This window comes from Triticum aestivum, chromosome 6D, assembly GCF_018294505.1.
Source record: "Triticum aestivum cultivar Chinese Spring chromosome 6D, IWGSC CS RefSeq v2.1, whole genome shotgun sequence".
NCBI classification, from domain to species: Eukaryota; Viridiplantae; Streptophyta; class Magnoliopsida; order Poales; family Poaceae; genus Triticum; species Triticum aestivum.
This window is the reverse complement of record NC_057811.1, coordinates 9296124-9313027: the sequence shown is the minus strand read 5'-3', so window position 1 is coordinate 9313027 and position 16904 is coordinate 9296124. Positions and strand designations below refer to the sequence as shown.

General features: G+C 42.3%; 1 protein-coding gene across 1 annotated transcript; it reads left to right on the top strand.

Annotated features, from left to right (window-relative positions):
- The first annotated feature begins 341 nt into the window (after positions 1–341).
- LOC123143010 (7-deoxyloganetin glucosyltransferase) lies at positions 342–2084 on the top strand. The gene has a single exon (XM_044561763.1). The coding sequence runs from the start codon at positions 444–446 to the stop codon at positions 1884–1886; it is 1443 nt and encodes a 480-aa protein (XP_044417698.1). The 5' UTR covers positions 342–443; the 3' UTR covers positions 1887–2084.
- Positions 2085–16904: the final 14820 nt, after the last annotated feature.

Here is a 16904-nt window from a genome sequence, read left to right as displayed (position 1 = left end):
ATACCGAGGAAAAATCCCCCTCGGTCCATATCGTCCACAGAGATAGAGTAGTGTTGAAAACGTCTTACATCATGGGATAGAGTAGTATTTACGTACTAACTTACCTAGCATTTGGAGCGAGTAATAGATCCACCCCGGCCGCCCGACATGTCCATGTGGAGCTTAATTCCACTGAAAGTTTCCATCCTCGATCCAAGGTTATACGACAAATAAAGAAACAACACGTCCCAATCGGTGGACGTAATCACTTGCGTATGTCCTTCATACCACGACACCAATTCAAAGACGTGGTCAGTATGTTTGCCCATCGTCTACACCTTATAAATAATGTATGGTAAAGATCGGCAGAGCCATGCCAAGCCAACGCATATATAGCATCCTCACCAGCAGCAACAAGAACACTAGCTACTGGCCGCAATAGCCCATCGCCGTCTCCGCCGGAAATGGGTTCTTCCTCAGCACCGGCGGGCGAGAGAGCACACGCCGTGTGCCTGCCGGCGGCCGCGCAGGGGCACATCATCCCCATGCTCGACGTGGCTAAGATGCTCCACGCCCGCGGCTTCCACGTCACCTTCGTCAACACCGAGTACAACCACGCCCGGCTCGTCCGCGCGCGGGGCGCGGCCGCGGTGGCCGGCGTCCCGGGGTTCCGCTTCGCGACCATTCCGGACGGCCTGCCGCCGTCAGACGGCGACGTCACGCAGGACGTCACGTCCCTATGTAAGTCCCTCACGGAGACCTGCCTCGGGCCCTTCCGCCGCCTCCTCGCGGAGCTCAGTGACCCCGCCACGGGCCATCCGCCCGTGACCTGCGTCGTCGCCGACATCATTATGGACTTCTCCATGGAAGCGGCCGGGGAGCTCGGCCTCCCCTATGTCCAGCTCTGGACGTCCAGTGCCGTCAGCTATGTCGGTGTCCGCCACTACCGTCTCCTCTTCGAACGTGGCCTCGCACCGATCAGAGACGTCAAGCAGCTGACAAACGAGTACCTTGACACGCCGGTGGAAGACGTGCCGGGCCTGCGGAACATGAGGTTCAGGGACTTCCCAACCTTCATACGCAGCCCGGCCTCGGACGACTATATGCTGCATTTCGCGCTCGGCATTGCAGAGCGCGCGGTCGGCGCGTCGGCCATGATCGTCAACACCTTCGGCGACCTTGAGGGCGAGGCGGTGGCGGCCATGGAGGCGCTCGGCCTGCCCAAGGTCTACACCATCGGCCCGCTCCATCTGCTGGCGCCGAGCTCAGGCATCAACATGAGCCTGTGGAAGCAGGAGGAGGAGTGCCTGCCATGGCTCGACGGCAAGGAGGTCGGCTCAGTCGTGTACGTCAACTTCGGCAGCATCACCGTCATGACCAACGAGCAGCTAGTGGAGTTCGCGTGGGGGCTGGCCAAGAGCGGCAAACATTTCCTCTGGATCATCCGTCCCGACCTCGTCAAGGGCGACACTGCAGTGCTCCCCCCAGAATTCTCGGTCGAGACGGCGGAGCGTGGGCTCGTGGCCTCCTGGTGCCCGCAGCAGCAAGTGCTGAACCACCCGGCTGTGGGCGCGTTCCTGACGCACAGTGGCTGGAACTCAACGATGGAGAGCATGTGCGGTGGCGTGCCCATCATCAGCTGGCCATTCTTCGCGGACCAGCAAACCAACTGCCGATACCAGTGCAACGAATGGGGAGTCGGCATGGAGATCGACACCGACGTCCGGCGCGACGCCGTTGCAAACCTTATCATGGAGCTCATGGAGGGGGAGAATGGAAAGGTGATGAAGAAGAAGGCACAGGAGTGGAGGGAGAAAGCGGTCAAGGCGACCAAGCCCGGCGGCTCGTCTCATGACAACTTTGATGCGCTGATTCGCGATGTGCTAGCTCCTAGCCGCCATGGGTAAAGAAATAATAATGTACGTACCTGCTTTAAGTTTTATTTTGCCCAATGCCCTTTTTTACGGAGGAGGCCGGTTTTGAGAATATCTCAGTAATCCCAGCAAATTACCGTCCAATAACAGCAAATATATTTTTATTAAGTATCTTTTGCCAAAAACAAATGTAATTGACCCGTGGTTTTGCAATTATAGTAGTTGTTATTATATGGTGGCTCGTTACTTCCCAGAAGTCGATTCTAAACCGGTACCTCGCACATGGACGGCCACTTACCACCGCGCCAAGGCATGTGAACTACTCCCTCCTCAAAATAAGTGTCGCTCTTTCATTTCAAAATAAGTGTCACAAATTTAGTACAATTTTAGCACATAATTGTACTAAGTCAGCAACACTTTTTTTTGCTGAAAAGCGACACTTTTTTGGGATAGAGGGAGTAGTAATGATAGCATATACACCTTATTTGAACATATTCAAAACCTGGAAACCAGTCGGTTTTCACAAATACTAAACGATAAAAGTAACTTTTTTTTGCGGGTAACGGTAAAGATAACTTGACATGCTCCATGATGTACATCTCTTGGTCGACAAAGCATTCATGGAGATGATGATACGTATTCTTTTGGGGCGTGTGCGTATGCCGCACGGTGTGAGATGCCAACACGTCAAAAGTATACATGGAGATGATGATACCCCCTCCCCACAACCTCCCCAATTGGATATCATGAACTTTTGTAATGAGAGACGTTTGAAAGGTGTAAAAGTCTTGCTCAACATCTGATTTGTGTTTAAGAAGATGAATTCATGAAAATCAGTTAGTATCATCCGCATTGCCATCATAATACTTGTAGCCAGTGGAGGATGCAAGAGGAGGACCTATGGGTTGACCCAAACTTGTGGGCATGCACATGATGCAAAGGCATGGTAAGCATGCTGTCGCAAGACCCATGTCGCCCAACCATCACCGGCTTACTTTCCCTGAGGTTGATGCCGGAGAGGCAACGCAGCGATGAAGTCGTGCGTGCTCTAAAAACCTTGACGGCAGAGAGCACGAGGTTTTGGGAGCCGAAGAGGTACATTGACAAAGTCGGAGCCCGTGTCGGGGAACTGTACATGGTTCCGCGTCCTTTCCACGACGAGATTGATGAAGTTGAGGTGCAACCTGTCTGGTACTAATTCAGATGAAGTCCAAGGGACAACAAGAATGGTTTAACAGATAAGATAACGTGCTTGGGAACATTTTTGAATGTAACGCCTCTGAAATTTGGAGCGGTAATGCAATAGTGAACCCGGAACCCAAAGAGGCCCAAGGCTCTCTCTCGTGAAGCAAAGGTCCTGTAGCCTATATAGTTGATGCCCACTATTTTCATTTATCATTACATGTACACATGCTACCTCATCAAAGGACCACGGGAATAAAATAAACAAGAAGGAGAAAACGTGGCCAGGGGAGGAGAAAGTATCAAACATCAGTCACTGGGCCTCGGAGTCGCTGCAATTCTGTCTTAGTCAGAAGGCTGGGGTAGCAGGCCAAAGGCAGAAGGAATGGACGCGCCCGGAGGGTGAGATACTGAAAGTTAACATTGACGGCGCGTTCAAACAAGAGGACAACACAGGAGGCCGGGGATTTGTGATCCGAGATAAGCAGGCGGATGTCAGGGGATCAGGAGCCGGCAAACTGCAGGGTGTTGGGAGTGCCATTCATGCCGAAGCAACAGCTTGTCTGGAGGCAATGCATGCTGCTGCTAGCTGGGGATGATGAAAATCCAAGTGGAGTCTGATTGCCAGACTTTAGTCAGAGCCCTGAAATCCACCGACTATGATCTCACACCGGAAGGAATCCTTTTTCTTTTTTTGAGAAATCAGACAGTTTGCTCGTCAAAACTTTATTTCTAGTTGCTGCTTTTCCTTCGCACCTCGTGAATGTAATAAATTACCCCATGCATTAGCTGCATTCGGTTCCAGAAAGCCTGCTGCTAGACAGCGATGGGCTGAGGACTTACCTGACGATGTAAACATTCGGAGGGCCACACTACTCGAATTTCAGTGTACGCCGAGTGTTTGGCTCTATCCCGAGAGCCAAACCACGGGCACACGGCAAAGATATATATGCCGAGAGCCGTACTCGGCAAAGTCCAGCACATGGCAACAAGATGTTGTTGCCGAGTAGCAGCAAAAAAGTACACGGCGAAGGGAGGACACTCGGCAAAAACCAACATACGCCGAGAGCCGAACACGGCAAATAGATTCCACATGGTATGTCCGTTTGCGACTGACAGCTCCATGAGTTAGGGGGCTCTTTGCCGAGCTCCGCTAGGGTGCTCGGCATACATTCTCAAGAAATAAGTTCCTCATGTAATTTACAGCCATTGATGTGTCGACGTCTAGTCAGCAGCCACGTCATCCAATCCCTGGCCGACTTGTCTTCCAAGCGCCTAGCTACTTCTTGCTCTCGGAAAAGCCAGCCCGATCTAGGGCTAGTGCCTTTCCCAGGAGGGCCTATCGTAAACACCTCTGTCGGCTCTCGGGAAAGATTGTGTCACCTCCTTGGAAAATATGGTGAACATGGTTAAAATAAAATGATGAAAAATATATTCATGCTAACCTACAAAGGAAGGAAAGTTTCTGTTTTCTATTGTTTATGGGCTTCGCAGGAATTTTTAGGAAGGAAGGTACGGAATTTATAACCGACCTCGTGGGACACGTAAAATCATGATTTTATTTGCATATCTTCCACGCCAAGTTGCTGAACCGACATATTTTTGTCGAATGTTTCAGACAGTAGAACTATAAGAATAAATTCACATGGTGATGAGAGATTGCAGATCTGCAGGGCGGGGACATGAAATCGTGTCCAAAAGCGGCATTGAAAATCCCATATGATGTCTTTACGACATGTCTACGCCTTGTGCAGCCGAAGGAGGGGCAGGTCCCCCCGCCGGGGGTGAATGTACCTCGGTGGCAAGCCCGACCGAGGCGTTTAAATCCATGAAAAATCACACAATGCCGGAAATCCTCGAGACCTGGCACGATGTCATCACATGGCCCCTGTAGGGTGTGTTAAAAGTTTGAGCGTGTTTCATAGAAGCCTGACCGGAGGCCGTTTGTAAATTGGACCATCTCCCAGGTAGTTTCTAGCTATCGATAGGGAACGTGTCCGGTTTGTGAAGCAAGTGCGGGGCCTATTGCTCCATTGACCTCAAAACTTCTTGTTCTCTCAAAGGAGACCATCGCATGACACATGCCAGCTCCCGCATTTTTTGGGCCCACCAGCAATATTTGAGACATTTATTGTACTCCTAGGGGTTCAATGCGGTAAATTGCATATCTGCATGGCGGGCACATGAAATCATGTCTAGAAGCGGCATGGAAAATCTAATATAATGTCTTTGCGACATGCGTAGAACTTGTGTAGCCGAGGGAGGGGCAGGCCCCGCCACAGGGGGGCGAATGTACCTAGGCGGCATGCCCAATCGAGCCGTTTAAATCCACGAAAAATCATACAATGCCGGAAATCCTCAGGACCTGTCACTGTGTCATCACATGGCCCCTGTAGGGTGTGGTAAAAGTTTGAGCGTGTTTCATAGAAGCCTGATCGGAGGCCGCTTGTAAACTACACCATGTCAAAGGTAGTTTCTAGCTATCGAGAGGGAACGTGTCCGTTTTGTGAAGGAAGTGCAGGTCCTGGTGCTCCGTTGGCCTCAAAACTTCTTGTGCTCTCAAATGAGGCCATCGCATGACACGTGCTAGGCCCCCACATTTTTCGGGCCCTCCTGTAATATTTGAGGTATTTATTGCACTCCTAGGGTTTCAGCGTGGGAAATTGCAGATCTGCACGGCGGACACATGACATATTGTCCAGAAGCGACATAGAAAATCCTATGTGATGTCTTTGCGACCGACATGCATAGGCCTTGTGCAGCCGAGGGAGGGGCAGGCCCTGCCACCGGGGGGGGGGGGAGGTTACCTCGGCGGCATGCCCACTAGTGCAGAACCGGGATTTAGCACCGGTTCTGTAACCGGCACTAAAGGGTGGGGACTAAAGGTCCCCCCTTTAGTACCGGTTTGGCACGAACCGCCACTAAAGTGCCACCACGTGGCACATGCCAGGGCCGGGTGCGGGGATACCTTTAGTACCGGTACCGGTTGGTAACACCAACCGGTACTAAATGTTTGGGGTGGTTTTGGTTTTATTTTTTGTTTTTACTATAATTTTGTGTTTTCAATTTAATTTAGAGATTGTTTTTACATTATAATGAGTTGTTAAATCATTTGGTGAAAGTACCATAGATTAGTTTCAACTCGATGCAGAGCTAGCTAGCTAAGTGATCAAGTATATATATATATATATATATATATATATATATATATATATATATATATATATATATATATATATATATATATATATATATATATTACTTGATCACCTAGTGATCAAGTAATATGGATATGGCATATACTTGATCATATACTTGATCACTTAGCTAGCTCCATGCATCCAGTTGAAACTAATCTGCGGTTTCTTTCATAAATGAAATAATAACTCATCATCATCATATTAATATAAAAACTCTTGCATCATATATCATCACCAACAACAGTACTAGCTAGCTAAAAATCATCATATATAGTCGTCATTACCACTATTAATCATCATAGTCGTTACCGCTATCTAATCACCACCAACACTAGTTTAAAGAAGAGACATTCACTTGTACGAGAAGCAAAGATATCATCAAGTTCAACATGGTCATGAGGTTAAGTTCAGGATCGACGAAGAACACGGACATGAGAGGACAAGTATTAAGAGCATGTTAATCACTCTTGCTGCTCTCTCTCAGGTAAAATAGCATAGAACAAGTATAGCTCTCCTGATTCATCATATTGGAGCATGCAGATGAATCTGTCTCCTAATCATGGGATGCGCTTCTGTTTGCTGCCCCTAGTACTTCTCTGCGATCCTTCATAATTTTGCTCCAGTCTTTCACTATTAAGCATTCCTCGGTTGTAGAAATCCTGAATGCACTCATGTGCAATGTAGGATATCTTGGCCGTAAGCTAACCATTGACATGCAACCTTTAGTCTCGATCCACTGAGGCACAACTGTCATCGGGAGTCCCTGTTGAAGAACATCGCGTATAGTAACATTACTTAGCAATGAAGTTTAGCTTGAAAAATAATGTATGCAAAAGATGCACCGAGGACAAATAGTAAAAATCTTACCATCTTTCCTAAATAGATGTGACCGTAGTTTAATACGATCACTATTGGTCGCACGTTTTGAGTACTAAGATTTTCAAATTCAGGAAAATAATTTCTCTTGACATCATCAAGATCCTCAAGCCATGAAACATAATGACTTATCTCCTCGCAGTTTAGTTCAGCCCCGGGACAATGGACGGTACTGCCTACCAAGTAGTTTTTTAATATATTTTTTCTTTTCTGCTTTATTTATTTTCTTTTATTTATTTCTGAGTAGTTTTTTATATAGTTTTTTCTTTTCTGCTTTAATTATTTTCTTCTATTTATTTCTGAGTAGTTTTTTTATATAGTTATTTTCTTTTCTGCTTTATTTATTTTCTTCTATCTATTTCTGAGTAGTTTTTATATAGTTTTTTATTTTTTGATTTATTTATTTTCTTCTTTTTATTTCTGAGTAGTTTTTTGTATAGTTTTTTTCTTTTCTGCTTTACTTATTTCTTCTAATTATTTCTGAGTAGTTTTTTATATAGTTTTTTCTTTTTTGCTTTATTTATGTCAGAAAGGGTTGAAAGTTGACGACGTGGCTTTGAATGGTGCATAATAAACGCACAAAAAGTCCGGAGTTATAATAAGTTTAAAAGAATAAAGTGCCTTTGTAACAGATGAGTTTTCGTCCAAAACCCTGATACTTCGAAAGAGAGTGTCCAGTTTGTACACGAAGTGCATCCAGTTTTTGCCGTAACCATCTCTACTTTTTTCCATATGCCATGTGGGTGAAATGATGATACCATGCCAAGTTTCAACCTTTTCAGAGTTCAGTTGTAGTGCTTTTCAATTGCAAGGTCATTTAGCTCAAAACAAATCAGTAAATGCATCAAAAATATCAAATTATGTCAGAAACGGTTGAAAGCTGACGACGTGGCTTTGAATGGTGCATAATGAACGCACAAAAAGTCCGGAGTTGTAATAAGTTATTAAAATTTTGAATAGCCGGTGTAACAGATGAGTTTTTGTCCTAAACCCTGATACTTCGAAAGAGAGTGTCCAGTTTGTACACGAAGTGCATCCAGTTTTTGCCGTAACCATCTATACTTTTTTGCACATGCTATGTGGGTGAAATGATGATACCATGCCAAGTTTCAACCTTTTCAGAGTTCAGTTGTAGTGCTTTTCAATTCCAGGGTCATTTAGCTCAAAACAAATCAGTAAATGCATCAAAAATATCAAATTATGTCAGAAAGGGTTGAAAGTTGACGACGTGGCTTTGAATGGTGCATAATTAACGCACAAAAAGTCCAGAGTTGTAATAAGTTATTAAAATTTTGAATAGCCGGTGTAACAGATGAGTTTTCGTCCGAAACCCTGATACTTCGAAAGAGAGTGTCCAGTTTGTACACAAAGTGCATCCAGTTTTTGCCGTAACCACGCTACTTTTTTGCACATGACATGTGGGTGAAATGATGATACCATGCCAAGTTTCAACCTTTTCAGAGTTCAGTTGTAGTGCTTTTCAATTCCAGGGTTATTTAGCTCAAAACAAATCAGTAAATGCATCAAAGATATCAAATTATGTCAGAAAGGGTTGAAAGTTGACGACGTGGCTTTGAAACCTATCTAAATGCTCTTATATTTCTTTATAGAGAAATACATAAAAAATACATTAATTATCGCTGATCTTTTTGTGTACAATCTGAATTGACAATATGAGTCCTCACCGATTTAGAAACCAGAGAAAACTCATATTGAGGCCACAAATTCTACACATAGAGTTCAATGAAGACCAAGTGGTTGTGATAATTTGAGAAGTAACATATTTAAAGTGGTCAAAACCCTATTAGCGGAGCGAGGTGGGACTAAAAAACCGCTGCAACTAAAAACCTCTAGTACTGGTTTGTGGTACGAACCGGTACTAAAGGTGCTTGTGGGGCCCCAGCCGGACCATGGCGTGCCACAGCCTCTTTAGTATGGGTTCGTGGCACGAGTACTAAAGGTTCGCCACGAACCGGTACTAATTAGCTCCACCCGCCTAGCCGTTCGAACCGGCACTAATGGACACATTAGTGCCGGCTCAAATTCAAACCGGTACTAATGTGCTTCACATTAGGCCGTCTTTCTACTAGTGGCCCAATCCAACCGTTAAATATGTGCCTGCTAGAAGTGAGTCATCTTATATCAATATGTGTTTGCAAGAAGCGAATCATATAGAATGTAAATAGTTCTGGAAGTTAATTTAAATAAAACTTTCCGAAAGCATTAATTGGAAGCTCTTGGTAAAAGGTCCTGACCCAGATCTCAGATCCTTCTTTACGAAGAGGAGTACTTGAAAAAGGTCTTAACCAAGATCTCAGATGATTGTTTACCGAGAGTGCAAGCATGTGTCAAGCTACTGCTGCTTCAAAAAATGCTTGAAGCGATAAGGAACAAGAGGCTATGAATCATTTTTCTTTTTCAAGTGAGATAAGATACTCATGGCATTATCCTCTTTTACTTATGACAATGTGTGGCATAAATTACCCAATCTTAGATCTCTGTAGTTGTTGCATGTTTACGATTAATTTATCACCCTAGAAGGGTTCACTTTATCTATTGCCTAACACTGATGGTAATTAGTTCATCAACTAATCATGGTTCTGAAAATTGTTATATGGTATTCTTCAGTCATGCATCTACTATTAATTATTTCTCTCCAAGTGGTCAATTTATGTGTCCTAACTCTTAGTCACCAAGCAATTGCAATTCAACTTAATTCAACAAAGTCTAAGAAAGAGCTCTACATACTCAATTATCATTTAGTCTTCCATGATTGCTAGTACTCAGAGCATATTTTTAGAACAAATGACATCCATCGAACATAGGGAAAGATAGGGGCATAATGTTTCGCCTCCCAACTCATTTATCATAGAGATAATTGTCAACAATAATAATTCATGATCAAATATATTTGACTGGTCATATGTGCTTAGATCTTTCTCCACCACATGATGCTTGCCAACTAGAGAACAGGTTGGGATAAGGAATTGACACAACATGAAAATAAATAGCATTAAAGTAAATAACATGAAAGTAAAAGATAGGCCCTTCACAGAGGGAATCAGAGGTTGTCATGCGCTTTTGGTTTTTGGATGCACAAACTCTTAATGCAAAGGAACGTCACGTGATACTGCCCCTTGAGATAGCAACCTTTATTATGCAGTCTGTTGCCTTTATTCTTCACCATCACAAGTTCGTACCACGCTTATTTTCCCTTACAATAAAAAATCACATTTAATTTAGGAGCAATTTTATTGCTTTTTGCACCGATGACAACTTACTTGAAGGATCTTATTCAATCCATAGGTAGATATGGTGGACACTCATGTCAAGAAACTGGGTTTAAGTGTTTTTGGATGCACAAGTAGTATCTCTATTTAGTGCAAATTTTTGGCTAGCAGAAGATCCTACGCAAGCACCACATGCTGGAGGATCCATAACAATATAACTTCTATGCAAATATACCCAAACATAACTCATTACGTTGTCTTCCTTGTCCAACTTCAACTAATTTGCTCAAGTTTGAAAATAATTAATGAGTAGTCACAATCATAAAAGATGTCCAAGATAATATATTTACATGTGAAAGTTCTCTTCCTCATACCAATCATTCATGAATTGCTTGTATGACCAATATTAAATAGCAAGCAAAATGGGATACAAGCATATGAAGCACATATAATTTCAACTTTATGATATGAAATTATTTCACAATTTACTCATAGGATATAAGTGAAGAGCAAGAGCAAATGATAAACTACTCCAAAAAGATATAAGTGAAGATCAAATGAGTAGTCAAATAATTAAGTAGCTATGTTAGGACTCTCTCTCAAAGAAAGATTTCAGATCTAAATATCTTATTAAATAGCAAGCAAAATGGAAATAAAAGGACACACCAGGTATAGCACAACTCATGTGAAGAAGTAAAAACTTAGGCTCAATGAAAACTGACCAATAGTTGTTGAAGAAGAAAGGTGGGATGCCTACCGGGGCATCCCCAAGCTTATTTGCTTGAGACTTCTTGGAATATGAACTTGGGATGCCTTGAGCATCCCCAAGCTTGAGCTTTTGTGTCTCCTATTCCTCTCATATCACGGGTTTTCTTAATCTTAAAAATTTCATCCACTAAAACTCAACAAGAACTCGTGATATAAGTTAGTATAGATCAATGCAAAACCTTATCATTTTCTACTGTAACAAATCACTAAAATTATAATTTAAAATTGCATACTAAATGCCTCTGCATATTTATTAATCCTATCCTCAAATAGAACCATTAAACAAGCCAACATATGCAAACAATGCAAACATAACAGCAATCTGCCTAAACAGATCAGCCTGTAAAGAATGCAGCAAGATCCATACTTAATTAACTCCAAAAATTCTGAAAATTTACCACACTGTACAGAATTTATAATAGCATTCTTTATCCAAATTTCAAGATTTTATGACATACTGACTTTTCTAGGGAATTTTTGCAATAGCAGAAAACTTTCTGTTTTGAAACAGCAACTCATTCACTTGCAAATTGAGCATGGTAAAGGCTACACTTGACATTTTTATTAAAGTAAAAGATACAAAACTTTATTCTAAATAACAGAAAGCAAATATCAACAAAATGAAATGATGCTCCAGGAAAAACACATATCATGTGACGAATCAAAATATAGTCCCAAGTGAGGTTACCGATAATGTTGAAGACGAAAGAGGGGATGCCTTCCTGGGCATCCCCAAGCTTAGTTGCTTGGGTGTTTCTTGAATATTACCTTGGGGTGCCTTGGGAATCCCCAAGCTTAAGGTCTTGCCACTCCTTATTCTCCACATATCAATATCTCACCCAAAACTTGAAAACTTCAATCACACAAAACTTAACGGAACTACATGAGATGGGTTAGTATGATAAACACAAATCATTCACTTAGGTACTGTCAAAGACAAGATCCATAATTGTTCTCACATAATGTCTACTGTACTCTATCATTTCCACAATCTATATCACTCAATATAAGCTATGGAAATGCTAAAACAAGCAAACTATGCAAACATGGCAGATTCTGTCAAAAACATAACTGTCTGTAATGATCTGAACAACCACCATACTTATGCAACTCCAAAAATTCTGAAAAAATAGGACAACGTGGGTAATTTGTATATCACTCATGTGTCAAAAATTCATAAGTTTTTGACGCTCTGATCAATTTATAAAAATTCTGCACTGGGAGCAAAAGTTTCTGTTTTTGCACATAATCAAGTCAACTATCATCCACACTATCCCAAAGGCTTTACTTGGCACATTATTGAAATAAAAGCTATAAAACATTATTACTACAGTATCTTAATCATGTGAGCACACAAAAACAGGAGGTAAAAGTGTTGGGTTGTCTCCCAACAAGCACTTTTCTTTAATGCCTTTCAAGCTAGGCATGATGATTTCAATGATGCTCACATAAAAGATAAGAATTGAAACACAAAGAGAGCATCGTGAAGCATATGACTAGCAGATTTAAGTCTAACCCACTTCATATGCATAGGGATTTGTGAGCAAACAATTTATGGGAGCAAGAATTAACTAGCATAGGAACGCAAAACAAGCATGACTTCAAAACTTTCAACACATAGAGAGGAAACTTGATATTATTTCAATATGTAAAAGCATAAGTTCCTCTCTCATAGTAATTTTCAGTAGCATCATGAATGAATTCAACAATATAACTATCACATAAAGCATTCTTTTCATGATACACAAGCATAGAGAATTTATTACTCTCCACATGAGCAAATATCTTCTCATCAATAGTAGTGGGAGTATCATATGAGACTTGAATACTAAAAATTCTTTCCACATTAAAAGAGTAATGTTCAGTAAAAGGGTATTCATACTTATGACAAGTATCATAATAGCAATCATCACTCTTTTTCATAGCATAAGTATCATCGCAATAATCATCATAGATAAGAGGCATGCAATCATCATAACTAATTTGATCATTCAAAGTAGGGGGACTAAAAAGATCATCTTCATTAAGCATAGCATCCCCAAGCTTGGGACAAACATTAGTTGCAGCAAATACATTCTCAAACACAACATCCTCATCAAGCATAGCATCCCCAAGCTTGGGACAAGCAAATATATTCTCAAACACATCATTCCTATCAAGCATAGCATCCCCAAGCTTGTGGCTTTGCATATCACAAGCATAACCACTCCCATCATTAATAGTATAAATAGCACCAATAGTATAGCAATCATCCTCCAAGTTGGTGCCATAAATATTTTCAAGATTATAAGAAGTATCATTATCTTCCCAATCATAATTATCACAACATGCAATAGGTATAACAAAATCATCCTCAAGTGTATCATCTTCCACAACTAGTTTTGATTCATTCTCATGAGGCATATCAATAATAGGAGCAACATTATTTGGGAGAGATACCTCTTTACCTTTAGTTTTCCTTCTTTTCTTCTTCTTCACCACATTATGTGTGGGTTTATTTAATTCTTCCGAGCTTCTTATTCATGAGATTGGTTGGATAGGAAGCTCCTCCTCATCACCTATTTCATCATGAGAGACAATAGAAGAGAAAGTGGAAATCTTTACCCTTTCATTAGTATTCCTTCTATATTCCATTGGTTTTCCCGTCTCTCTATAGTTGGCAATATAGGCATTTTCATTGCAATTTACCACACAAAACATATAGATGTGTTTCAATTGATTTTCAATGTCATTTGAGAGAATGAAAACTTCAAACCAACTATATTTATGTGTCAATTCTTCACACCCCAAAAATAGATAAAGCTCATTATATAGTTCAAGGGGGGTCGAATCATTACAATATTTAGCCATGATTTGATCATGAAAAAGTATGCATTGAAAATTAAGTTGACCATCTTTATTGCAAAGATCACAGGTGATAGAACAATGAGAACATAATTTAGTAGCAAATTCATCTATCACGTTGAGCAAAAAGTTGGTTTTATCATGTTTATGCTTCTTACAAAATATATCATCCATATAAGGCACATCTTCACAAACTCTATGCACTCCACAAAAATTGACATGCTTATAAGAAACATTTTGTCATGACTAGGGCAATCATCATTAGTATTATGGATATTCATAGAGTACATACTAACAACATTGCAATCATGCTCATCATTTGTGCTAATTTTTTTATTAAATTCTTCTTCTATCAATTGAGCATAATTTTCAGAATCCTTATTTTCATGAAAAACATTATAAATATGCATAATATGGGGCAAACTCAAATCCATTTTTTTATAGTTTTCTTTTTATAAAACCAAACTAGGGATAAACAAGAAACTAAAAGATTCAATTGCAAGATCTAAAGATATACCTTCAAGCACCCACCTCGCCGGCAACGGCGCCAGAAAAGAGCTTGATGTCTACTAGACAACTTGTTCTTGTAGACACGTGTTGGGTCTCCAAGCGCAGAGTTTTGTAGGACAGTAGAAATTTTCCCTCAAGTGGATGACCTAAGGTTTATCAATCCCTGGGAGGCGTAGGATGAAGATAGTCTCTCTCAAGCAACCCTGCAACCAAATAACAAAGAGTCTTTTGTGTCCCCAACACACCAAATACAATGTTAAATTGTATAGGTGCACTAGTTCGGCGAAGAGATGGTGATAGAAGTGTAGTATGGATAGTAGATATGAGTTTTTGTACTGCGAACAATAAAAAACAGCAAGGTAGCAACTAGTAGAATGGAGCACAAACGGTATTGCAATGATAGAAAATGAGGCCTAGGATACATAATTTCACTGGTGCAATCTCTCAACAATGCTAAAATAGTTGGATCATATGATTATCCCTCAAAGTGCAATAAAGAATCACTCCCAAGTTCTTATTAGCGGAGAACAAAAGATAGAAATTGTTTGTAGGGTACGAAACCACCTCAAAGCTATTCTTTCTGATCGATCTATTGGGCTATTCCTGTAAGTGTCACAAACAGCCCTAGAGTTCGTACTAAAATAGCACCATGTGACACACATCAACCAACTCTAATGTCACCTAGATACTCCAATGTCACCACAAGTATCCGTGAGTTGATCATACGATATGGATCAAACAACTTCATAATCAGAATATTCAATCCACACAAAGAACTACAAGGAGTCCCCAAAGTTTCTATCGGAGGAAAGATAATGAAAACGTGCATCAACCCCTATGCATAGATTACCCCAATGTCACCGCGGGAATCCGCAAGTTGAGTGCCATAACATACATCAAGTGAATCAATATGATACCCCATTGTCACCTCGAGTATTCATTATGCAAGACATACATCATGTGTTCCCAAATCTGAATATTCAATCTGACAATAACAAAACTTCAAAGGGAAAAGATTCAATTCATCACAACAAAGGTACAGAGGGGAGAAACATCATATGATCCATCTATATTAACAAAGCCCATGATACATCAAGATCGTGACATCTCAAGATCACGAGAGAGAGAGAGAGAGAGAGATGAGACACATAGCTACTGGTACATACCCCTAACCTCGAGGGTGGACTACTCCCTCCTCTTCATGGTGGCCGCGGGAATGATAAAGACGGCCTCCAGTGATGATTCCCCCCTACGGCAGGGTGTCGGAACAGGGTCCAGATTAGTTTTCGGAGGATACAGAGGCGTGCGGCGGAGGAGTTCGAGTTCTAGGTTATCCATCGGAGGTTTCTATATATATGTGAATTTTTGGCGTTGGTTTCACGCGAAGGGGAGTGAGGGAGTCCTGGATTAAGGGGTCCTTGGGTGTCCGGGCTATGTGACGTGGGCCAGACTGATCGGCTGTGAAGATACAAGACAAAAGACTTCCTCCCGTGTCCGGATGGGACTCTCCTTTGCGTGGAAGGCAAGCTTGGCGTTCGGATGTATAGATTCCATCCTCTGTAAACCGACTCTGCACAACCCTAGGCCCCTCCGGTGTCTATATAAACCGGAGGGTTTAGTCGGTAGAGGCAATCACAATCATATAGGCTAGACATCTAGGGTTTAGCCATTAAGATCTCGTGGTAGATCAACTCTTGTAATCCTCATATTCATCAAGATCAATCAAGCAGGACGTAGGGTATCACCTCAATCAAGAGGGCCTGAACCTGGGTAAACATCGTGTCCCCCGACTCCTGTTACCATCGACCTTAGGCGCACAGTTCAGGACCCCCTACCCGAGATCCGCCGGTTTTGACACCGACATTGGTGCTTTCATTGAGAGTTCCGTTGTGTCGTCATCAGAAGGTTTGATGGCTCCATCAGTCATTTACAACGATCCTGCCCTAGGGGAGGTTTTTCTCCCCGACCAGATATTCGTATTCGGTGGCTTCGTACTGCGGGCCAACTCGCTCGGCCATCTAGAGCAGATCGACAGGTACGCCCCAGGTCACCAGATTAGTTTTGGAAATCTGGATTATGTCGCTGATATCCGAGGAGACTTGATCTTCCAAGGGTTCACGACCCCAACCTCTGCTCTGGCCTTAAATCCGGAGTGCATCGTCAGGTCTGAAGACGGGATTCCTGAGCCCGCCGGACTGTCTGCGGTCCCCCAGCCCAGTACGGGAGAGCCGGAGAAAGTATTGTCGCTGGCAACCATCATGAGGCCAGACTTTTCTCTGGACACTGGCTCCGAACCCTCGGAGTCGGCATTGTGTGAGCTTGGCCAAGGAGTCGCCTTCCCGCCGTACTCCACGAACTCTCTTCTCCCTGACCAAACCTCGCCTTTAAGCGAGGCCCTGGACTTGATGCGATCCCTCGTTATTACAGAGGAGCAATGTCCG

Excerpts from the sequence above, each read along its gene's own strand:
- LOC123143010 (XM_044561763.1), top strand. The coding sequence starts at position 444 with ATGGGTTCTTCCTCAGCACCGGCGGGCGAGAGAGCACACGCCGTGTGC.